Below are 26,922 nucleotides of genomic sequence, written 5' to 3'. Positions count from 1 at the left end.
GGTCTCCTCATCGTCCCCTACGCTCCTTGGAGTATGGGACCTCATCATCATCATTATCATTGTCCTACCCAGTCATTTATCCTCTCTACCATATGCTTCCACTTGAATCAACATAAACTATTTCTCCATTTTATTCCTCTTAGCTCTCTGTTCCTTGCGGCGATTTGGCTCCCCCACACAACCCTCCATTTTACATAATCTTCTGCCATTACTCGCTCCCTAGCAGTTCCCAACTTGCTCAGGAAGGACCATGCCTCACAACTGCTTTCTCACAGCAAAAGGAGTGGGTAAGGGCCAGTAAAACTTCCTGACACTTCTCCAGAAGAACAAATGTTTTATAACTCAGCAGTAATTATTCATTTGTATCTATACAATTGTCCCACACTTCTCTGTTTTGACAGTAAAATGTGACAAGTCTTCTCAATAACAATTATTATTAGTATAAAGCATCAAGTGAGGTACCAACAAAGATTGAAAGGACTGCGCAACATTCACCTTTAATACAAAATGAGGTGTCACACAAATGTGTAAAAAGTTGCGAAAATTGGACTACCCGCAGACAGTTCTGACAGGCAAGTGAGTGCAATGGTCATACTTTCAGCAGGATGAAATAAAGAGGTAGAAAGGAAGGAATACAGCATCCAAACACAGAAGGATGGGGTAATAGTAACAATGATCATTCGACAGTACAATGAAAGGCTGTCATTGCATTGACACAGACTGAGGTGTTCAAGTATGAGCTGGTAAGGTGGTAGTCCCATACAACCATGTTAATTTCACCATCTTTGAAGAAGACCATTAATATACTATCCAACCCACATAATTAACCATTGATTGTCTTCTATCATGTTGGTCATACCTTAATTCTTGGGTTATACTTATTGTGTTAAGTGTTCCCACAAACACACTGCAAACAAACACTTCAGAAAATTCTCTGTAATAAATGAATGGGTTATGCTAATTATGTTAAGTGTTCCCACCAACACACTACAAACAAACACTTCAAAATTCTCTGTAATAAATGAATGTAAATATCCAAGTATCGTTTCCTTTAACTCATAATGTCATGCTTTAGAAACGTCTACCTGTAACAAATATGATTTCCTGTTGGATACTGTGTTACATGTAAGTATTCTTATATAAAAGCATCCACTCAGACATCCATAAGCATTAGCACACCACTATTGTGACTTGGGACATTGTGTCATTCCTGGATCAAATCTGCTTGACAGATTAACAATGAGGGCTGATGTACTGGCCAGCCTAAATGTGGTTTTCAGGTTGTTTGACACATCTGACCGGGTGAACACTGGGCTGGTACCCATATCACACCTCAATTATTCGATTTGCAAACATTCTCATGCTTTGACCTGGCTAACACTAGACACAAACAGATGGGGTACACACTTTTTGTCACGAGACGGTGGAGGGGACGGTGAGAGTAAGGGCATCAGGCCATCCTAATCACTAACAGTACAAACTCCAGACCCTGTGAAGATACATGATAAAGGCTAGAAAAAAGAAGATCACAAAGATTCTTACAAAGAAGTAAAAGAGCTGGGAGTTAATCATGAGATAACCAATATTAACAAAAATAGAGGCCATTCCTTCTGTTGTACAATAGCACAGATGTGTCTGAAATGAAGTTCTTAGCCATGACCGTGAATGCTCCTTAATGAAATACTGAGGGGCTGGTAGAAGTTTATGCATAAGTCAACAACTTTTCCTATTTTCCTCACCATGAGCTTCCTGCTTCTCTTATTTTGTACCTTTTTCCATTCTTCAATCCAATACACATCAGTACACAAGGAAACAACCCAATCAAAGAACTTTCTTCGTAGTAGGATACACATTAAGAAGCAGCTCGCAATCTACTCACTATTTTCAGCCCAAAATGTTAGGGAAATATCACATGATTTTCATTGTGGACTGTATGTCACTTTACATGTCATGCACATAAAACATTTAACCTGGGATGCAATATGGAACAGCATACTCACTACACCACAGCTAAAGCAGTCTTTTACTGCTCCTCTTGTACATAATATATCAATTATTAATACAATACACACCAATTTGAAGCATTTCCCTGACAACATTCAATTTTCTCTGCTCATGAGACAGTTGCAGGAAACATTCTGAATTTTCATAATTGAATGAGGGATGTAAACAATTTTCTGGAAAAATGTTCATGCATGACAACAAAGGCATATTCAGTTTTTAAATAATTTATGAGCTACTACTGAAATTTTACTATTGTTGCCAGATTCAAGCATAATTACTGAGACACATGCACCAGAGTTAGCCGTTTAGAATTGTATGATCTCATGGCTGCAGAAAGACCATAGTGGACACTGTGTGAGTTGACAGAACCCTTTGGCTGCATAGGTAATGAGGAAAGTGACGACACGTTCCTCAGCCAGTTGTGTTTATGTATCTGAAGCTGCCTGGTCACCATCATTGCAATTCACACATAGTGACACGCATGACCTTGGTTATTTCTCTCAGTTTGCTATTCACATTTTGTTTGTATGCTTCAACAATTCTTGGCTTCACATTTGAATTCCCATCTGTTTGTCTTTTCACATTTATGATCGACCTTTCATCGTCTTACCATATGCTATGAAACCCCCTAGTGGCATCCCTCCACCTGGGTAGTGTGTCACAAAAGTGGCGGTGAGATTGAATCTCATGACCAATAAAGCTCATAACGACATATCAAAAATTTCTGGAACTCTGGCAGCTTCAAATAATACTGCAGGAATAACAGCAGGAACAAAACAGAAATAAAAACTCTGAGGTTTGCCGATAACATTGTAATTCATCAGAGACAGCAATGGACTTGGATGAGCAATTGAATGGAATGGACAGTGTCTTGATAGGAGGATATAAGATAAACATCAAAAAAAGCAAAACGAGGGTAATGGAATGTATTCAAATTAAATCAGGTGATGCTGACGGAATTAAGTTAGGAAATGAGACACTGAAATCAGTAGATGAGTCTTACTATTTGGGCAGCAAAATAATTGATGATCGCCAAAGTAGAGAGAATATAAAACGTTGACTAGCAATGGTAAGAAAAGCTTTTCTGAAGAAGAGAAATTTGATAACATCAAGTATAGACTTATTGTATTGTATTGTATTGCATTGTATTAAACCAGAGATCTAGAACTGACAGAGAGGCTTTGTCCTGTCATAGCCCTCAGTGGTACACAACCCCACAACAGGCCACAGCAGTCCACACACCCCACCGCAGCCCCACACCGAACCCTGGGTTATTGTGTGGTTCGGCTCTCCAGTGGACCCCCCCAGGAACGTCTCATACCAGGCAAGTGTAACCTCAAATGTTTCCGTGGTAGAATAATTATGGTGTACACATATGTGGAAACAGTGTTTGTGCAGTAATCGTGACACAGTGTAACTGAGGTGGAATAAGGGGAACCAGCCCGCATTTGCTGACACAGATGGAAAACCACCTTAAAAACCATCCACAGGCTGGCCTGCACATCGGACCTTGACATTAATCTGCTGGGCGGATTCGTGCCGGGGACCGGCACGCCTTCCAACTCAGGAAGCAGCGGGTTAGACTGCGAGGCTAGCCAGACAAGGTAAGTACAGACTAAAGTGTCAGGAAGTATTTCCTGAAAGTGTTTGTATGGAGTGTAGCCATGTATGCAAGTGAAACATGGGTGATAAATGGTTCAGACAAGAAGAGAAGAGAATCTTTTGAAATGTGGTGCTACAGAAAATGCTTAAGATTAGATGGATAGACCACATAACTAATGAGGAGGTGCTGAATAGAATTGGAGAGAACAGAAATTTGTGTCACAACCTGACTAGAAGAAGGGATTGGTTGATAGGACACAGTCTGAGACATCAACGGATCACCAACTTAATACTGGAGAGAAACATGGTGGTAAAAATCGTGGGGGGAGACCAAGAGATGAATACAATAAGCAGTTTCAGAAGTATGCAGTAGTTACTCAGAGATGAAGAGGCTTGCACAGGGCAGAGTATGTGGAGAGCTGCATCAAACCAGTCTTCGGACTGATGACCACAACAACAGTAGTAGTCTTTACGAAACTGTTCAAAAGCAGCATCTGCACATGAGCTCTGAGGCATTAGTGTGTAGTGAACTGTGAAATCTGTTGAGTGAGCATTTCTGCCATCAAAGTCATATTGTGGCAGCACAATTGCAGTGTAACAAATATGGGAAACTTAGTGATGAATCTTATGTGTCCTGGATACAGGATTTTCAAGGCTTCACTCGTAAATGCTGGTTTGAGTGTAAAAATTGTAGACCCTCATACACTGATTCTTTAATCAGGGGCATAGCTGCCAGATTACCACCATACAAAGAGGTGAAGAGATCCAGGCTAGTGTTTCAGACTTGTTTAATCCCAAGTTAAGTATGATCACAAATATTTCCACTATTAGTCCTCCAAAAGGAAATGTTTCTTGCTCTCAAGTAGATTTCAATGGACTTAGTAAAGTTAGCCACTTCCCCGGGCATCTTGATGTACAGTTCCAGTTTCAAAACGCTGTGAAAAATGAACCACTGCTTAGCAAGACACCAAATTTAAACAGAATATTATCGAGGAAGAGAGAAACATTATAGAAACAAAAAAAAATTATGAAAATTTTAGCATTAAATGGTGCTGTAAGCAGCAGAATATGCCAAATCAAAAATGTGGGGTATGTGACTGTTCCCCAGTTCATGCCTGAGATACTCAACATGTCTGTTGGGATTACTTGCTGCTTCTAAAGATCTTCCACAAGAATGACAACTGTGCGTCAGCAGCTCAGCAGAAGTTACAGACACTCACAGGTATAGAAAAGCCACTGGTCTGATGTCTGCCAAATGTACAGAGAACATGATTACAAAAATTGAAATGATAGTATCTTTTGAATTGCTATGTGACAGAGAGAGGAAAATGATTGATCTGATGTCAGTAGAAGATGTGACCACAGCACTGCAGAAGGGATTGAGCAGTGGTGTACAAACATGCAGTGCATGGGGAATTGCCCAACTCTGGGTGTGCCTGTGAGCACACTGCATAAAATTCTATGAAACATCCTGCATTGCAATCCATACAAAATTATCCATGTTCAGGAGTTGCTTTATGCTGGCCTGCTAGATGGCATTGTTCATCACAGGAACATATTTTTTTCCAGGGGACATGTCCTGCAGGTCATGTTACCTGTATTGTCGCTGGTAAATGGTGTGAGTCTTATGTGCACCAATGTCAATCCAACCCTTCAACAGTGTCGATGTATGGGTAGGATCATTTTTATGCAAGATGGTGCTCCTTTGCTCACTACATAGACAGTGAAGCAGCTGCTGCAGTGGCATTTTGGAACTTCTACAATTATCAGTTGTCATTTCTCCACAGCCTTGCCATCCAGACCTCCTGATCCACATGACTTCTGGATGTGTGGTCATCTGAAAAATGCTGTGTTCAGTGCTAAGACTAAAATGTAGCTGAACTGAAGCCATGCAGTGCACAACACATTCTGAACGTGACCAATGAGACAACCTGATCTGTTGCAGAACATGCTGTTTCTTGATTTCCACTTGTGACAGAAACCAGCAGACAGCAACTTGAACATGTTGTCTGACAGTCTCACGACAATTAAAAACCAAAGTCATTGTTGATTTTTGCCTCTGGGTAATTAAAATTGGTTTTACCCATCCAATGTGATACAATCATGCTGTGATGGCTTACCTGACTAAAAGGTATGTATGGAAAGTAAGTACCATTTTGGACAAAAACACATAAAGCAATTTTTTTCCAATCCAAAATTTATTTTTATAAGAAAGAGCATTTTGTAAACTATTTTTCTACATAGCTGTCACTATCATTCAGACATTTGTCAGAGCAGGAAAACAACTTCTCTATGCCCTCTTCACAGAAAGATGCCGCAATTGAAGACAACCACTGCTGAACACTGCTTTTTGCATTTTCATTGCTGTTGATGTACGTTCCTCCAAATTCACACTTCAAGTTCAAGAACAAGTGGTAGTCAGAAGTGGCAAGATCTCATCTGGCTGTACAGAGGGTGATCAAACTGCTCCCATCCAAATTGTTGAGTAATGTTTTGAGTGAAACAAGCAGAATGGCATGTGCACTGTCATGAAGCAACACAATACCATGACTGAGCATTCTACAACTTTTGTTTTGAATTGTGTGCCAAAGTTTTCTCGATGTTTCACAGCATCATACTGCACAAACAGTTTCACCTCTCTGAACAAACTCTACAAGCAGAATGCCTTGCCTGTCCCAGAACACTGTGCACATGATTTTTTGTGCTGACAACATTGTTTGAATTTTTGTTCTTCGGAAGATTGCTAGTGCCTCCACTCCACTGATTGTTGTGTTGATTCCACAGTGACATGACAAATCCAAGTTTAATCACACACATTTCAATCTAAGAATTCATCTCCCTCATCAGTGTACTGGGCAAGAATTGTCAAAGCACTGCCAAGTTGCTTCATTTTGTGGTCATCCATAAGCACTTTTGGAACACAATTGGAACACAATTTGCAAAAATTTAAGAATAAATTTTTATATTCTGATGCAAACTTCTGTACTCCTGATATATGTATAATAAAGTAATCTAGAAGTAACTGCCATAATTATCAGTTTGAACAGATTAGCATTAGTCATACCTAATTGCTAGTTTATTTTGCAGAAGTAGCCAGCCATGTTTGCTTCACCCTGTTAATCTATAACTGACTCATTCACATCCCTGAAGGCTCTTCTTTATAACAGGCTTTATAAAACAAAATGTGTGAACGAAATAAATGAATGTGCCACAGCCTTCAAAGAAGATACTATCCATTAACATAATACAATTTACATCAAGACCTGTATTTCATATTAAACTTTTGCTTAATGTTAATATTCTGAAAAATACTTTGTTTCTGTTCTCAACAGTTCACCAGTACGCTCTGAGTAATCAATCATATGTACAAACACGACACAGAATACAAATGTGATGGGAATATAGTTCAAGTTATAAAATAGCGGTGGTAGAAAAAGAACTCCACTATATATTTCATCATGTATGAGTTTTGTAAGAAGAAGTTGAATTGTAAAGGAATGTCTGTTACTTTATTCTAATGGAAGGCTTTACAAGCTCCAATAACATCAAACTTCACTGACACATGCTTCTTTCTTTTTTCATATATTTTGTTATCCTTCCTTTACGAGAGTTTCCTTGTGATTTTGAATGTATTCTATTCCTGAAGCCCATAAAAATTATCCCTTCCTCAAACATTCTAAAGTAATAGAAGAAATTTCCCATACACAATCAGAAAAAAATACTTTCAGAGGTAAAGCAATGTTTTCATCAGGTTGTATACCCACATACTTGTATCATTATGTCTTTCATTTTCACATCCAAACTACACCAAACTCATAGGTTAAAATTCATAATATCAGTCATGAGTAATATCTTTAAGTGCACTATGTATTACAGGTTCTTAATTTTCTACTCTAGACAGGACAAAAAAATTCTAGGGGTTTGGTGGCAAACTTGGCACAGTAATGCTTCGCTGATACAAAGTGTCAGTAACAGAACTTGCAGGCATTATACTTAAAATCTGCTACATCATAAATTTCAGTAGCAAATTTCTATATTTTTAATAAAACATTACATGTGAGCATTTCACCTACAATTCATTAGCAAATGTCCTTGATTATCATCACAAATTCGGAGAATAACTACTGTTAGTAAGCATCTCTTGAAGTTTTCCCAGCAGACAGAATATTCCTTCATCTTTTGGGTGTGTATCTGAGACAAAATTATTTCTTCTTCTTATATTTCAGCTGATAACTGTACATCTATTTCCAAGGTGAGTCAATGACATAATTTCAACCACCTGTTCAAATATACTGTGGACTAAATGCATGTGCATCAGAGAGAAGATGTCAGCAATGAAAGAGTCAGCCATAGGTCACAAATAAAAAGCTGAATAATAAAATAGTCCGTCATTGTACAGGGTGTGTATATAAATTTTCAAGACTGACCTTTTCGTGAGTAGCAGTGTGCACGCAGACTGGTCTCACCACCTACACCAGGTGGTGGTGGTTGGCGGTGATGGTGGGGGTGGGGGTGGGGGGGTGGGTGGTGTTGGCTAAGCAAGCCAAGCATCAGCATTTGCCGGCAAAATGCTGGAGTGAAAACATTGCAAGTGCAGAGAGTGTCTGTTTCAAAACATGATCGAGAAATTGGAGCGTCCAAAATGCAGCGCCTCTTCGAGCATCGAGTTCAATCAAATTTAGTGTAAAACTGAACAAGAATGGTACAGAAACGTTAGAAATGATTCAAGATGCCTATAAAGAATATGCCATGTCACATGCCATAGTTTTCATGCGGCACAAGAGGTTCAAAGATGGCCACGAAGATGTGGAGGATGATGAATGCTCTGGAAGGCCTTCAACAAGCAGAACTGACGAAAATCTGTTTTAAACAGTGACCGATGCCTCAGCATCAGAATGATTGCAGATGAAGTGGGTTTGAATCACCAGATACATTTCAGCTAGTGATAGAAGATCTAATGATGAGAAAAGTGTGAGCGAAACTTGTCCCTAAAGTGATCTCGGATGAACAGAAAGAGCAGCACCTCACTGTTTCGCAGGAAATGCTTGAACATTTACAAACCGAACCTGATTTTTTGGGCAAAGTGGTCACTGGTGATGAGACCTGGGTCTTCAAATACAATCCAGAGTCAAAGAGGAAACACTTGGAGTGGCACGCTTCCACATCACCAAAGCCGAAGAAAGCCCACATGAGCAAGTCACATGTGGAAAGCATGCTCATTGCTTTCTTTGACGCAAATGGAATGATCCACAAAGAGTTAGCGCCTGCCAGACAGACTGTCAGTGGTCAGTATTATACTGGAGTGGTCCGCCATTTGAGGAATCAAATCCGCTAAGTATGCCCGGAGAAGAAAGATGACTGGGTGCTCCACCATGACAATGCAACCATTCACACTTGCTTTGCAGTCACTGAAGTTCTGACCCGGTTGAATGTGGCAATGCTATCGCAGCCACCTGATAGTCCCAACCTTGCCCCCAGTGACTTCTTTATGTTCCCCCAGATGAAGAGAGACCTGAAAGGGAAGTGGATTGAGAGCATCGCAGTGGTCCAAAAGATTTCGACAAGGGTTTTGAACAGCATTCTGGTTAAGGAGCTCCAGGGAGCTTACCAGCAGTGGAAATCTTGTTGGCAGCAGTGTGTGGACTCTCAAGGCACCTATTTTGAAGAGTTTTAGTCCGATGTATGAAAGTATTCAATAAATTTTGTGTTTTGTGACCAGTCTTGAAACTTTATTTACACACCCTGTATTGCACACCCACTCTTGCTCATAATCAGTCTTTTGAAGCAGGATGTTTTCTAGATCATTTAAAATATGCTGCAGTTCAGCCAATTCAGAAAAAGGGCAGATACATTGAAATGCAAAACTATAGGCCTATTTTAGTATTACCAATGTTTCCAAAAATATTGAAAGGCCTGCATGTAAACATATAGAAAATTATAATTCAATCCATAACATTATTTACGCAGTCAGGTTGGTTTCAATAAAGGTTGCAGCACAGCCAAAACAATAAATGAATTGATCAAAAGGTTAGTTGTCCTGATAACGGAATGTGTGTGTCAAGCATTTTGCAACCTTACCAAAGCCTTCAAGACGGTAAATTATGACCTGCCTTTTCAAAAACTGACTAGCTATGGCTTTTTAAAAAAAAAAAAAAAAAAAAAAAAAAAAAAAAAAAAAAAAAAAAAAAAAAAAAAAAAAAATTCTTAGTTGGATGTCATCATAGTTAGCAAACAGAAAACAAAGGATATTTGGAAATAAAGTGGTAATAAATTCCTTTCTGGCTGGAAATACATTCAATTAGGTGTTCCATAAGGTTCAATATTAGGATCATCACTATTTTTGTGTTATATCACTGACTTGTCAAACTAGCTGCAGACACAGATGAATCAGCAGCAATACCCTGTTGCTAAACTGATGAAGACTCAATCCATTATACTGAGCAGACATTTGGAGAAGTGGAGGCATGGGTCAAACACAATAATTTGAAGTCAAATGTTGCAAAATCAGAAATTGCTTCACCACAAAACAATCAGCACAATGTATAAGTGAAATAAGCTATATGGATGAAATATTTTAATAAAAATATATTGTGGAGCTATCAGGCACACAGTGTACTGACTCCACTGAACAGTCTTGTGTATGTCATGAATGTCTTATACGGTATCACTGATTTAGTTACGAAAAGAACTGTACATCACGCATATTTTGTTTCAGTAGTTAAGCATAGTATAATTTTCTGCGGTATGAGAAAACGAATGAGCTCAAAGCATTTAGACTACAAAGAACGGTCATCGGAGTCACCGGGGGAGCTAAAAAGAAACAACACTGAAAACCTTTATTTGAAAAGCTAGATGTAATGTCAATTCCACGGATTTTCAGGATGAGTTAGGAGGAAAGGTACATGCTTTGAGGGATGATAGTATTAGTGATTCTGAACAAAAAACATCATATGGACATATGCCCATTCTGAATGGTTTCCGAGATAGAACACATTTAATATCACTTTTGTACGTTTCTCTTGAATAACTAAAAAAATCACACCATCCAGCGAAAACGTGTTGACTACAAAATTAAACTATATTAAATATCCTACAAAAAAGGTCCTATTCATTTTTTCTCTAGAACTAATGGTTTGTGCAAAGAGAGTACGAGAATGTTGAAAAACTTGCTCAACGTGCATGCGCTGTAGCTTACATAGTTTTTGTAGGCCAATTTCAGGTAGCATATTGAGGTAGCAAGTTGAGACGAACAGTCTGATATGGGACACTTGTGGTCTATCGAGTCAGGAAACTACCTCATATTGGGCTACAAAACCTAGGTAAGCTACAGGGCATGCGCGTCGAGTGAGTTTTTCACCATTCTCACGCTCTCTTCACACAAACCATTAGTTCTAGAGAAAAAAATGAATAGGACATTTTTTGTAGGAAATTTAATATAGGTCAATTTTGTACTGAGACACATTTTTGCTGGAGGGTGCGGTTTTCGAGTTACTCAAGAATAACATTCAAAAGTGATATTAAATGTGTTATGTGTTCTATTTCGGAAACCATTCGGAATAGAGCATACGTCCATATGAAGTTTTTTGTTCAGAATCATATCACCCCTAAAATAAAAGCATGTAGCTTTCCTCATATATATATATATATATATATATATATATATATATATATATATATATATATATATATATATGGGGGGAAAAAGGGACAGGTATACACTCGCACGCACACACAATTCCATCGTCTGTTATGTACCAGGATGGCCCCCTCGTACACCAACCTATTTATGGATCGCTTAGAGGAAGGCTTCTTGGTTACCCAGGCCTGCCAAACCCAAAGTTTGGTACAGATTTATTGATGACATCTTCATGATCTGGACTCACAGTGAAGAAGAACTCCAGAATTTCCTCTCCAACCTCAACTTCTTTGGTTCCATCAGATTCACCTGGTCCTACACAAAATCCCATGTCGCTTTCCTTGACGTTGACCTCCATCTGTCCAATGGCCAGCTTCACACATCTGTCCACATCAAACCCACCAACAAGCAACAGTACCTCCATTATGACAGCTGCCACCCATTCCACATCAAATGGTCCCTTCCCTACAGCCTAGGTCTTCGTGACAAACGAATCTGCTCCAGTCCGGTATCCCTGAACCATTACACCAACAACCTGAAAACAGCTTTCGCATCCCACAACTACCCTCCCGACCTGGTACAGAAGCAAATTACCAGAGCCACTTCCTCATCCCCTCAAACCCAGCATCCCCCACAGAAGAACCCCAAAAGTGCCCCACTTGTGACAGGATACTTTCCGGGACTGGATCAGACTCTGAATGTGGCTCTCCAGCAGGGATACAACTTCCTCAAATCCTGCCCTGAAATGAGATCCATCCTTCATGAAATCCTCCCCACTCCACCAAGAGTGTCTTTCCGCTGTCCACCTAACCTTCGTAACCTCTTGGTTCATCCCTATGAAATCCCCAAACCACCTTCCCTACCCTCTGGCTCCTACCCTTGTAACTGCCCCCAGTGTAAAACCTGTCCCATGCACCCTCCCACCACCACCTACTCCAGTCCTGTAACCCGGAAGGTGTACATGATCAAAGGCAGAGCCACGTGTGAAAGCACCCACGTGATTTACCAACTGACCTGCCTGCACTGTGAAGCTTTCTATGTGGGAATGACCAGCAACAAACTGTCCATTCACATGAATGGACACAGGCAGACAGTGTTTGTTGGTAATGAGGATCACCCTGTGGCTAAACATGCCTTGGAGCACGGCCAGCAAATCTTGGCACAGTGTTGCACCGTCCGGATTATCTGGATACTTCCCACTAACACCAACCTATCAGAACTCTGGAGATGGGAACTTGCCCTTCAGTATATCCTCTCTTCCCGTTACCCACCAGGCCTCAACCTCCGCTAATTTCAAGTTGCCGCCGCTCATACCTCACCTGTCATTCAACAATATCTTTGCCTCTGTACTTCTGCCTCAACTGATATCTCTGCCCAAACTCTTTACCTTTACAAATGTCTGCTTGTGTCTGTATATGTGCAGATGGTTATGTGTGTGTGTGTGTGTGTGTGTGTGTGTGTGTGTGTGTGTGTGTGTGTGTGTGTGTGTGTGCGAGTGTATACCTGTCCTTTTTTCCCCCTAAGGTAAGTTTTTCCGCTCCTGGGATTGGAATGACTCCTTACCCTCTCCCTTAAAACCCACATCCTTTCGTCTTTCCCTCTCCTTCCCTCTTTCCTGATGAAACAACCGTTTGTTGCGAAAGTTTGAATTTTGTGTGTATGTTTGTGTGTCTATCGACCTGCCAGTGCTTTTGTTTGGTAAGTCTCATCATCTTTGTTTTTAGATATACTTTTCCCACATGGAATGCTTCCCTCTATATATATATAAGCGCTGGCAGGTCGATAGAAACACAAACAAACACACACATACACACAAAATTCTAGCTTTCGCAACCAATGGTTGCTTCGTCAGGAAAGAGGGAAGGAGAGGGAAAGACGAAAGGATGTGTGTTTTAAGGAAGAGGGTAAGTTGTCATTCCAATCCCGGGAGCGGAAAGACTTACATTAGGGGCAAAAAAGGACAGGTATACACTCGCACACACACACACATATCCATCCGAACATACACAGACACAAGCAGACATTTGTAAAGGCAAAGTTGAAACTCTTTGAAATGTCTGCTTGTGTCTGTGTATGTGTGGATGGATATGTGTGTGTGTGCGAGTGTATACCTGTCCTTTTTTCCCCCTAAGGTAAGTCTTTCCGCTCCCGGGATTGGAATGACTCCTTACCCTCTCCCTTAAAACCCATATCCTTTTGTCTTTCCTTCTCCTTCCCTCTTTCCTGACGAGGCAACCATTGGTTGCGAAAGCTAGAATTTTGTGTGTATGTTTGTGTTTGTTTGTGTGTCTATCGACCTGCCAGCGCTTTTGTTTGGTAAGTTTCATCATCTTTCTTTTTAGATATATATATATATATATATATATATATATATATATATATATATATATATATATATACACACACACACACACACACACACACACACACACACACACAGGGTGTGCTATCTCAAAAACATCGGGTAAAAATAGTGGATAAGACATGTTCACAAGCTCAAAGGAGGGCATCAAATGATACTACACATGACCTCCAGCCCCTGCCTCCCTTCTTTCGTTATGCCAAATTAAGCTATTTTTGTACAAAATGTACTGTATCCTACTTTAAGCATTACCCAGGAAAACAACAAAGATGTAGTAGAATGATGTTCCCATGGGGTGTTTCATTAGTGTGAGTCTTCTTGCCTCTCACATGCTGGGGTGCTTCATTAGTGCAAGTCCCCTTGCCTCTCACAATTTGGGGTGCTTAATTAATGAAATTAGCCACAGAGAATTTGTTCAAAATTATCCCCATTTGCTACAATGCATAATGTTAATCGTCTGCGAAAGTTATCCACAGTTTTGAGCAGCACATCCCGTGGTATGGCTGCACATGCTCTTTGAATGCGTTGCCCCATATCGTTTCGGGTTGTGGGCTGTCTTTCATAAACAATATTTTTTAAATAATCCCACTAGAAAAAATCAGGAGGTGTTACGTCTGGTGAACGTGGAGGTCACTGAATTGGTCCACCGCATCCTATCCACCAACCAGGGTACCATAAATTTAAAATGTTCTGCACATTTTTAGCACAATGGGGAGCTGCTCCATCCTGTTGGAACCACATCCGTTGCCTAAATTAATATCTTCCAATAGCTCTAACAAATCACTGCGGTGAAGTTGTACATAAGATTCCCCAGTAACATTTCAGTCAAAAAAATATGGTCCGATCAAGTAACCATTTCAAATTCCACACCAGACCATTAACAGCCATTTGTGTTGATTGTCAACGGGTCTGTGCCAGTTTGGATTGACAGGGGACCAACAGTGACAATAATGACGATTTAACTCACCTTGTTTTTGAATGTGGCTTCATCAGTGAACATAACGTATCTAAAAAAAATAACTGTCAGCTCTTCTCATTTCCATGGCCCATTGACAGAAATGCAAGCGTATTTGCATATCTTTCGGTGTTAATGCCTGTGTCAGTGTCATATGATATGCATGATATTTATGTCCCTTCAAAATCCTCAAAACAATTGATTTCAGTATTCCAGTTTGTCTCTGAATCGCACGACTACTAATTTCTGGATCCAGTTGAACACAGACGAGAACAGTAAGGGTATGAGCATCATTTTCATTGTATTTGCGATGATGAGTTGGATGGTGCATGTATCCATTTCGAGCTCATTGAATGCAATTTCAAATAATGTTTTCGCTTGGATGTCGTCTGTTTGCAAAATAATCCACATAAAATTGTGCAGCTGCAGCATAATTGTTATGGCATTCACCTAAAGTTAATATCATATCAACAATCTCTGTAGGAGGATAGTGAGCCATGTATTGCTAAAGAATAATTTACTTTCGTCAGTTGATGTTTACAGTTCACAATCTGAAAGTGAAGTGACATCTGATCTCATTGCACCGACCTTTATACTCAGCCATAGTTCACAGTTTGGCCACAGTAGCGCCACAGTCAGGTGAGTAATGCAATTCTGAAGAGTTCCATAACGAGATTTTAATACTATTCCGCCTCCATCCATCAAAAACTGTGGCAGGTAGGATACATTTTGTAACAGAATAGCTGAATTTGGCGTATTGAAAGAATTGGTGTACATTTTGTATTGATTTGACGTGTCCTTCTCGGATCATTCTAAATAAATCAAAGTTCTTCCCCAATTTTAATGTTTCTCGATTTCAGAGCCATCCATCAATGGTTTAAAAAGTGTTTCAGACAAAACTTGATTACTTTTGTATGGAGAATACAAATCTGCAATAAAAATGGGTGTTTCCATTTAAGATTTAAAAGTTACCCCCTACCCCACCCAAGGAGGTGGGCTTCGGGGAAGATCAGTTTGGATTCTGTAGAAATATTGGAACACATGAGGCAATACTGACCTTACGACTTACCTTAGAAGCTAGATTAAGAAAAGGCAAACCTATGTTTCTAGCATTTGTAGACTTAGAGAAAGCTTTTGACAATGTTGACTGGAATATGCTCTTTCAAATTCTGAAGGTGGCAGGGGTAAAATACAGGGAGCGAAAGGCTATTTACAATTTGTACAGAAACCAGATGGCAGTTAAAGAGTCGAGGGGCATGAAAGGGAAGCAGTGGTTGGGAAGGGAGTGAGACAGGGTTGTAGCTTATTCCCGATGTTATTCAATCTGTATATTGAGAAAGCAGTAAAGGAAACAAGAGAAAAATTCAGAGTAGGAATTAAAATTCATGGAGAAGAAATAAAAACTTTGAGGTTTGCCGATGACATTGTTATTCTGTCAGAGACAGCAAAGGACCTAGAAGAGCAGCTGAACGGAATGGACAGTGTCTTGAAATGAGGATATAAGATGAACATCAACAAAAGCAAAATGAGAATAATGGAATGTGATCGAATTAAATCGGGTGATGCTGTGGGGTAGACTGGCAATGGCAAGGAAAGCGTTTCTGAAGAAGAGAACTTTGTTAACATCATGTATAGATTTAAGTGTCAGGAAGTCGTTTCTGAAAGTATTTGTATGGAGTACGGAAGTGAAACATGGACGATACATAGTTTACACAAGAAGTGAATAGAAGGTTTCAAAATGTGGTGCTACAGAAGAATGCTGAAGATTAGATGAGTAGATCACATAATTAATGAGGAGGTATTGAATAGAATTGGAGAGAAGAGAAATTTGTGGCATAACTTGACTAGAAGTAGGGATCGGTTGGTAGGGGATATTTTGAGGCACCAAGGGATCAACCGATTTAGTATTGGAGGGCAGTGTGGAGGGTGAAAATTGTAGAGGGAGACCAAGAGATGAATACACTAAACAGATTCAGAAGGATGTAGGTTGCAGTAGGTACTGGGAGATGAAGAAGCCTGCACAGGATAGAGTAGCATGGAGAGCTGCATCAAACCAGTCTCTGGACTGAAGACAACAACAACAACAACAACAACATGTATATATAAACACACACACACACACACACACACACACACACACAGAAACTCACAAATTTTTGAGAGTGACTGCTTCATGCATCAGTACAATACTACACATGAAGCAAGTTACCACAGAACCCACAGACTAAAACTATACAAAAACAGTCCTTACTATATGGATATAAAATTTGTAAATAAAATCAGGAAGGGGAAGTGTGACCGAATCTAAGAAATACTGAAGAAGACCAGGAAAAATATTTGAAAAGTAAATGCTATTACAGTGTAGAAAATTTCTTGAATGATGACCATGTAATATAATATCCACCTAAAAAACAGTGACACCACATGTATTATAACCACAGATTACTTTTTCATGATAACTGTCTATAGTAATATTTGTCTTAGACTAATGTTATTAGTCTGAATGTAGTTTTATAATGGACAAGTCATGTATGCCACAATCTTTGACTGTTTGAGGCACGTTATGTGATATAAGAATTTTCATTTGATTTGACTGACGCTCTTGTTGCTGACAGACTTATCCTTGATGCACTTGCATTTACTCCAAATGACTGTGGCAAGTGGTTTTGATTCTGTCACCAACTCATGTTCAAAATGGCTGTGTTGTCATCAGCCAAAATACTGGAAGAAGAAATAATTTTGTTCTGGATGCACACCCAAATGATTGTGGAACATTACTGTTAGCAGTTAGTGTAGCACATGGAACCCACTTATATCACTGGTTTCTCTGTGTTTACATCTTCCATGATATGTTTCTCGTACCCAAGGATTTTCCTTTATATTGAGATTACATGGATTGGAATTGCTCAATCAATGTTTATTTTAAAGTAAGGTATTAATGGAAGACAGTGGAACATTTAAGTCAAGGCTGGAAACACAAGAGGTCAGTCTTGATTGCTAATGTCAAGCTGCGACATAAAGACATGCAGGAGGCCAGCGACCATTAGATAAATTTTTAGCACATCTTATCACAGCTTTATTAAGTCACTAAAATCAACAGATCACCTTTTGTTAAGAACTATACGTCATGACAGGTTTTGGGAGTAGTCCATCATCAGAACATTTGTCAAATGAAACATAACTGCCATTAAAGTATACATGACATTATGAATAAAAATGTTTAAAAGTATTCACAATAGTTCAAAGAGCATAAAAATACTGTAAGACATAGTACTGTGTCACATAATTATATTTTCAATATCAGTGTTCAACTGATGGCAGGCTGCCATTTCAAAAACTAACTACAAATGCATGCCCCAGTTGTTACAGCTGTGTGGCTGTGGTGATCTTGAATGTATATATTAAAAGTAGACGGGCAAATTAATAACAAAAATAGTATTACACAAAACATGAAGGTTACACAAAAAACACCTATAAACAAAATTAAAAACAACAGTCAAATGAGTATAAACAAAAAAAATAAATCATGTGGTCCATTTGAGGGCTGATGGGTGATGGGGAGGGATGCAGGGAGGGGAGGACCGGAGGGGAGGGGTGTGGGTGGGGGTGGGGGGGTGGGGGGCGGGAGATCAGCAGGGCAATAATCACAAAACCCACAAACCAACTGTAGCTCATATGGTTCAGAACCAATGATACACACCATTTTGGAATCTCACATTACAGAAGAAAGAATCACCCTAAGTTCTATAGGAAATGCACATAAACCAGAACTGGGAGAATGAGAGAGGTAGCATTAGGTATGGGGAGAATTATGTTTACTGACTTATGGTGCTACTGTTCTAACAAAATTTACAAAACAATGAAACACTGAAATTGTCAGGTAGCACATATGCATTTACAAATGTCTTAAAAAGTGCTATCTCCACAATGAATTACAGAAGGTAGGAGATGAGGTACTGTTGAAAGTACAGCTGTGAGGACAGGTGGAGAGTCATGCTTGGATAGCTCAGTCCGCAGAGCACTTGCCCACATGAAAGGCAAGGTCCCAAGTTTTAGTTTTGGTCCAGCACACAATTTTAAACTGCAAGTTTAATGTTAAGCATACAATGAAAGTATAATTATTAAGTAAATTTTGATAGTACGGTAGCACCATATGCGAATAAAGATATTCCCCATACCTGGTGCCTTCCCTACTCCTTTTCCCCATTCTGATTTATGTTTATTTATTATTTATACACTTTTGACTACAGCATTTTAAATTTTATTTATAGGTGTTTGCTCCTATTATCTTTGCATTACTAGTAGGACTATTTTATTATTAATTTATCCATTTACTTTTATTGTAAGCATTTAACACAATTACAGCTATATGGCTATTCCATCTGTTGCATTTATTTGTAGTTAGAAATGATATATCAATAACATGTGATGTTGCTATATAATTTATTTTTAATTGTATGACCAGTTTTAGAGATAATTTTCCAGTACAAATTTTGTTTTGATACCACACATGTAAAAACTGTGAACAATATTATGAAAAGGGTAGTTTTCTACTCAACATAATGATGACATGTTGAGTTGTTGACACACTGAAAAGACTGCTACACATTGATCTTTCGGCCAAAGGCTACTTCAGAAAGGAAACACACACACACATTCAAACAAGCAACCACACCTCATACACATGACTGCTATCTCTGGCTGCTCCAGCCAGAGAGAAAACAGAGATAGCTGTCTTGTAAATGAGGCGTGTTTGCTTGTGTGAATGTGAGTGTGTATTTCCTTTATAAAGAAGGCTTTGGCCTGAAGCTCAATGTGTGACAGCCTTTTTGTGCCTGTCTGTAAGTCAATGTGTCATCTTCCTGGAGAGTACCAAGCTATCCTTTCTTTCTCATCCAGTCTGGTAAGTCTCCTGACCTGGTCTTCTAGGTGACTTTTATGAACTGACTCTTTTTCCTAAATCTCTCCAGTCCTCTTCCATCACCCCCCTTCCTTCCCCTTCAACTCTTCTAGTAGAAGAAGGAGCCACTGGCTCCAAAAGCTTGTAAAAGTTACATCCTTTTGTGTGTATGTTCCCCAGCTGCCACTTGGTGAGAAGATTTTTTATCTATCCATTTGCATTAAACTTTCCTTTTCATAGTATTGTTGATATTCCAACCTAGACTTTCCACTGTTTCATGTAAAAACTATGTCATTTATGCACCATACAGGTCATATTTCGCATTCATTAGTAAACATAACTACTATTTACTGGGCAGTGTTATTATTGCTGGTGATTGTACTGCAAGTTATTTTGTGTGCACAGTCAGTTTCATGTTTCTGTCACTGTAATTTGTGCCAATGTGAAGTTCAACCTACACTGTGACTGCAATTAATGGTTGGGTGAGTTTTCTTCTGTATGTGCATGAAAAGGAGTAGATGTGCATCTCTTTACCTGTCTAAACCATGATTTGGTAAACTGGAACTGCCCATCAACAACGGTAAAGTGCAAATAAAGTGGGATAAAGATCATTTGGCACTATCTGTCATAGCATCAGCTTCCAGAATGTTTTCAGTACATACACATCTGAGACTTCCAGATATGTTAAGCCAAAGAAGAGGACATAAATATTCCAGAATTTCAACCAAGAACAGCTGCCAAACGGAGAAAGCAAGAAGTAGATATCCTCAGAAGTATAGCTTTCAGCCATTAGGGCCTTTGTCAGCAATAGACACACAAACTTACACACACACACACTCATGCAAACACAACTTGCACACATGTCTGCAGTCTCAGACAACTGAAACACCACGGCAGTATGGTTTCATTTGTCTGAGGCAGTGTGGTTTCAGTTGTCTGAGACTGCAGACATGTGTGCAAGTTGCATTTGCGTGAGTGTGTGTGTGTGCGAGTGTGTCTATTGCTGACAAAGGCCTTAATGGCCAAAAGCTATAATTTGTGAATCTTTTGTTGTGCCTACCATGACTCAGCATCTCTACTATATGGTGTGTAGCAACTTTCCTCTCTAATGTTGTTACATCCTGGATTTTCCAGCATTTGGGGTGCACATCATTAAAACAAAGGTGTTTTTCGTTGTGGCAGGACCTTTTCACGAAATTTCAATTACCAATTCCTTGCTCCGAATGCGAAAATATTTTGTCAGCATCAACCTCCATAAGCGGAAACAATCATCGTAATAAAATATGGGAAATCAGAGCTTGCATGGAAAGATATAGGTGTTCATATTTTTGGGGTGCTATTTGAGATTGGATTTATAGGGAATGATTGTGAAAGTGGTTTGATGAACCCTCTGCCAGATACTTAAGTGTGATTTGCAGTGTCCATGTTGATGTAGATGAATGCAACAAGAATGCCAGGTAAGGGGAATGTCAAAAGGTTACTTTACAAATAGCCCTTGTATATAGATGCAACACCTGCTATTAACAAAAATTTGGACCGGATAGTGCTCTTTGACAAACTAGTTGTACAATTAAAAATAAGTTATACAGTAGCTTCACATATTACAATATGTCATTTCTAAGATTTATCAACACTGTGGAACACAATCCACAAAAACTAATTGTAGTTAGTTTTTGAAAGAGCAGTCCACCATCAGCAGATCTCTGATATCAAGAATATGATTATAATTTGATATAATACTATTATTAAGATGTTTTATATGGTCTGTAAAGTTAATTGTGAATGTTTTCATATACTTTTACTTTTGATGTCATGCGTAAATTGAGCTTGTACTTGTACAGAAATTACATTTCATTTCACAGATGTTCTGATGATGGACTGTACCAAAACGTGACACCAAATACAATTTTTAACAATGTGTGATCTGTTGATTTTAGTGACCTAACAAAGCAGTGATATAAAATGTACTCAGAGTAGTTTGATAATGGTATAGGCCACTTAGAATACTAACCTCCACATATTGTTCTGTTCAGGCCAAATAAAACTCTTGTAGTGATACACAATTTTTGAAAAGTAGGATGTTTTCACTCAGATAGATTAAAACAATATAAATATTCAAACAAATTCACATAGCTCCTAAAAGCAATGGTCTCTGGCATTATTCTTGAATGACACTGGTTATCACTTCTATTGGTAAGTGAGTTGGGTTCTGTCTACAGAACACATTATGAATGAAATTCCTTTAAATTAATAAAAGGAAAAGAAAAATTCCTATCACATACAAACCTAAGTCAATAATACCCTAACTACAGAAATTGTAAGTACTAAGATCTATTTTTGTGCTCAAGATATTGGTACCTTTGGTTAGCACATTTTCTGTTAACTCAAAAGTAATCTCACTTACATAATAATAATGGAAATTCCTGCATGGTGCAATACATAAAATAAGGGAAAGACAACCACTCACTTAAAACAAATCAAAGTGTGGATCACACAAACACATAAAAAAACTAGGATTCTCACTAGCTTTGAGCACTAGTTCTTTTTGTAGCAATAGTACACACATTCATGTACACTCGGACATGTGCGCGAATGCACACACACTCACACATACACACTTGCTTTAAGTAAGTTGTTGCCTTATCCTTATTTTACATATAAATCTCACTTACAGTTTTTCATAGAAAAAATTGGGTTACATGGGTTTTTCAGAGAAAACATGGTGAATTCTGAAATGAACTCATTGATATATGCTGAGATAATGTACTATGAACTCTTTAAAATCTTGTGTACAATAATCCCTAGTTTTCTTGTAGAATCCCTTGCAGCACACTGTGCTAAATTTAGAAAAATAATACTTATTGTGTATTCAGTTCTTCAAAATAGACATTGATTTTTAAAACATAATTTCAGAAACTGTTCTGTTTAGTTACGACAAGTATAGTATGGGTTAACCTATAACTGATCTTATAGCATTGTTTTGCATTTATTCCTCCAGTAAAGTTTGTTCTGAGTGGTCTCTCAGGCAGTATCATAATACTACCAGTCTGCTATTAACTAATTTCATATATTTTGTGGTTTTTCAGCAACAATTTTAAAAATCAAGAGGAATTAAATTCATTTCTGGTGGTGTTCATAAGTAAAATTATTATACATTGCATGCTGATCTGCTACGAAGAGAGAAAGAAGAGAATAGACAAGAAACATAATTAAAAAGTAATGGAGAATACAGTAATGTTGAAGAACTACAAATGATGATGTACTACACTAATAATCTATGATTACCAATTTTACATACACAAGGTTTGCTTAAAAAGAAATCAAACTTTTGGTATAACACCTTTATTGCTTATTGTAATCCACTTTAAGCACTGTCCTCCTCAAAATAGTTCCCTCTACTGGTGACACACCATTCCCATCACTTCTTCCACTTTTAGAAAACCTCCTGGAGTGCATTTTCTGGGTTGGCGCACAGATCTCTTTTTGCATCACCCTGTATCTCCTACGTAGGTTGGAACAACTTCCTTTCAATGTGGTTTTAATTTTGGGAAACAAGAAAAAGTCTGCTGGGGCTACACCTGGAGAATACAATGAATAAGGAACAACAGGAACGTGATGTTTTGCAAGATAGCTGGAGACAAGGAATGATGTGTGAGCCAATGCATTGTCATAATATAACATTCAAGTCTGGTTTTCTCCCAATTCAGGCCTCTTCCTGTGCACAGCATCCCTCATGCGAGTTTGGATTCAACACCAACTTCTCCAACAGTTAAATGATGATTTCTGTAAATCACAGCATGAACTCTCTCGAACTGATCATCATCTGTTGATGTGGAAGGTCGTGCAGGATCATCACCGACCGACATTCTGCCATCGTGAAAATGCTTAAGCCACTCATACCACTGAGTGTGACTCTACAGTCCTTCCCACATGATTTCTAAGCAAGCTGATGTAGCAAAATTTCACTTATACCTTGTTCTTCAAGCTCTCTGATTGTCACTTTGACACTAATCTGACGAGCTACTTTTGTACATGCTCACTTCATTAGCTGTAGCTCTCTTACTAATTCTCAGAGCTAAAATCAGAAAATGGCAGTTTGTTGTCTAAACTGACTTCTGTGTGCCCTCAATAGTTTCAGTGCACTCCTTCTACTGCTTGCATGCTATTTCAAAAGTTCAGTTTCTTTTTGAACACACCTCATACTTCTTGCTGATTTTCACATAAAATATTTCCACATGGTAGTGCACAAAAACCACTGAAGTGAGGTTCAATTTAAACTGAGCAGCATAAAATGTGTCATTTTAATATGTTTACTTTCAGCTAACTACATCTTCAGTTAAAAGAGATGTATCCAGGCCAGGCATATCGTTTATGGTAAATGTGTCACATAAAAGAAAAACAGCAAAATATGTCAATGTTCTTCATAACGATCAACACAATTGCAGATCGATTTGTAAATGAAACCATTTCTGATTGATCAAATACACATAATACCACAGGTATAGCCTATAAAACCTTCACAATTAAATGTGTAAATTTTATGTAAAATGTATGCCACATTGAAACAAGTAAAAATTAAATTTAAAAAGTCCCAATAAGGTAAAATAATGCAGTCGTTTCATAAAACCATCCATTGTGGCACTGAGAGACAATTAAATCAAACAAAGGAGATCAAAGAATTGATCACATTGCAGAATCATTTTCATATTTCAAAAACTATTTAGGAAAGTTCGAAGTTTTGAATGAATATTTGGTAATTGTTGCAAGTGAATAAGTGTGTTCTGTTAGTTACCAAATAAATACAATTCTTTACCAACTGTTCACTTATGAAACTGATAAATTATTAGCTCAAGGTTCTGTATTTTGCTATTTAACAACTTCGTCACAATGAATGCCTCTCTGATGAACCCTATCACTACTTTAAACAAATATCATTTTTTAGCCACTGTTGTTATGCCTACATATGACCTGAATATGACACATCAAACTATATTCACTCGGGCAAAATTAAATGCACTATCACTACAAAGACCGAATTCTATACTGACAGTAAAAGCACTCCTCATAAGTATTTCATCCAAAGTATGAGCACTACTGGTAAATTAAATTTTATTACAAAGTTTGACCTTACACTCCTTGTGCATTTTTATTATTTTCAAGAGCCATGGCAAAACATAGACTGTCTGGGGATGGAACAAGACCTTACAGTCAATTTGGCCATTGTGGACAGAAAAACTATTGTCTTGGAAGAGAAAGCCGAGTGTTTCATGCACAGAAACACAAAACAGTAACTAGAAACATATATGATTATTGGCAATTTCATAGTTTCATGCACTTTGGAAAGACATACGCAATAAAGTACAGAACAATTATTCAGAAGAGAAAAGGGGATGCTTGAAGGTATCCATGCAGATTTCTGTCTGCCTGGAAATCATTAAGACACCATACTTCTGTATACAAGTAAAAATAAAAAGGTCTAGTTTGATACTCACCGCGCTCACCTTCCGCACCTTGCCATTAGGCCCTATTGTACGACCCCGATGTTCACTAAGTGAATCTCCACCTTCACTACGAATGCTCATTTTTTCCTTGTTGTTATCATCATTGCCTTTCTCTTGACCTACAAAGAGCTCATAGCTGTGACATGAAAAATCAGATGGTGACTTGACGACATTGGCTGCAGCTTGAGCTGCTGCTGCTGATACTCTTGCTGCTTCCCGTGCTGCCTGCCTATTTTCTCTTGCTTGGGCTGCCTCTTCTGCTTCCTTTAAACAGTATTGATAATTGTATATTCTGTTTGTTTATTGTCTGAAAACTACACTATAAACATAGTTATGCCATTATCTGCAAATTTCTATAGGTACACAACATGGGTACACCCAATGTCTCTCTGATCTAAACAACACAAAATATAAATAATTATATTCAATATTAAATTAATTTGCGTTCTTCATGAAGTATTATCAGTGGTCTGTAATGCACAGCCTGATAAGACAAGTGAAGCACCCAGAATGGGAGGAAGAATCAAAATTAAACTTCACAAGTTGAGAAAGTTCTTGATGTTACTGAAGTGATTACAAAATCAAGACAAATTTACAAAAAGCTTGGCAGTATGAATCCACTTATCACTATGAAATTTTACTCCTTCTGGGCTGGACATGTGCAGTGATTCAGCTGAGAAAGGAGTCATACAGCTGAGGCAAGCTGGTCCTCACTTGTTGCAAATGGTCTTTGATATCCTGTATGCTGTCACTGGGACATTGTTTACAACCGATCTTGTACCGCATATGTTCTATTAGGGACTTATCTCGGGATGTTGCAGGCGACAGGAGCACCTAAACATCATGCAGACAGTTCACAAAGGCACATGCCATGTGTGGGCAAGCATTGTTCTGTTGAAAAATGGCACCACAATATTGTTGAATGTGAAGTAACACATGACGACACAAGAAGTTCATGATGTACTGTTGTGCCCTCCACCATCCGTGACTTGAAGTTATGGTCGACGGTTTCCCACACCATGACAACAGGAGTAACTCAGTTGTGTCTCTCTAAAACTTTGGAAGAATGGGACATTTACCCAGGTCGCTGACCCAGGTCACTGCCATAAATGCTTCCCAGACACGGTACCTCTCCAAATGCAGCCATTTGTGTTATGGTGTTAATAGAAACTTGCACATGGGATGGAAGCTCACTAGTACAGCTGATGCTAGTCTCAGACCAATGGTGTGGGATGACACAGAATGTTCCAGAAAGTTAATTACTTGTTCTCAGATAGCAGGTGCAGAAGGGAATGGTTTACAACAGGCATGGGGCACAATATGGTGATCTTTCCTTGCAGTAAGCAGACGTGATCAAGTGGGACTTTGATTATGACTGCCACTGTCACATCCCAATGCCCAAAAAATATGGATATTGCTTGATTTCACAAGCCAGTCATATGGAGACCAACAGTGAGACACCTTTTGAACTCTCATATAACTGTGTGACATCTCTGTGCTCTTCAGAGAGCTCACTCAACATCTGATACTCTTTGCATCCTTTATATACCTGGTAACAGCGCTAAAGATGAAAAACACTAATGTACTCTGGTGGCCATTCTACCTGTCACAGAGAACTGTAACTCTATAATCATCTACGTACCTGGCAACAATGTGTCCACATATGAAGTTACAATGAGTTCTGACCATGTCTTCAGGGTGCTTCACTCTTTTTGATAGGCAATGTACATGATTTGGCTTTCTTAATAATAAATAATTCTGAATTGATTAGATACACACACACACACACACACACACACACACACACACACACACACACACATTTCAAGTCTTGTATTACATGTTATTGAAGATGTTCCAGAAATAAAATAAGTGATATATCTATAGCAAACACTTAAAAGGACTTTTGTTTTGTTGGAAATACAGTCCCCACATAGTAAAGATGCACTAGAAAATTAACAG

The 26,922-nt window shown here is 38.6% G+C and overlaps 1 protein-coding gene across 1 annotated transcript in view; it reads right to left on the bottom strand.

Annotated features, from left to right (window-relative positions):
- LOC124709134 (sodium channel protein para) overlaps positions 1 to 26,922 on the bottom strand; it is an 878,324-nt gene that overhangs the window by 630,824 nt on the left and 220,578 nt on the right. Inside the window, exon 11 of the mRNA XM_047240797.1 lies at positions 24,952 to 25,224. Within this exon, the coding sequence (XP_047096753.1) occupies positions 24,952 to 25,224 (273 nt within the window). The remainder of the gene's footprint in view (positions 1 to 24,951; positions 25,225 to 26,922) is intronic.

The sequence above is a fragment of the Schistocerca piceifrons genome, chromosome 7 (genome assembly GCF_021461385.2).
Source record: "Schistocerca piceifrons isolate TAMUIC-IGC-003096 chromosome 7, iqSchPice1.1, whole genome shotgun sequence".
NCBI lineage: Eukaryota > Metazoa > Arthropoda > Insecta > Orthoptera > Acrididae > Schistocerca > Schistocerca piceifrons.
This window is presented reverse-complemented; position numbering and strand designations above follow the sequence as displayed.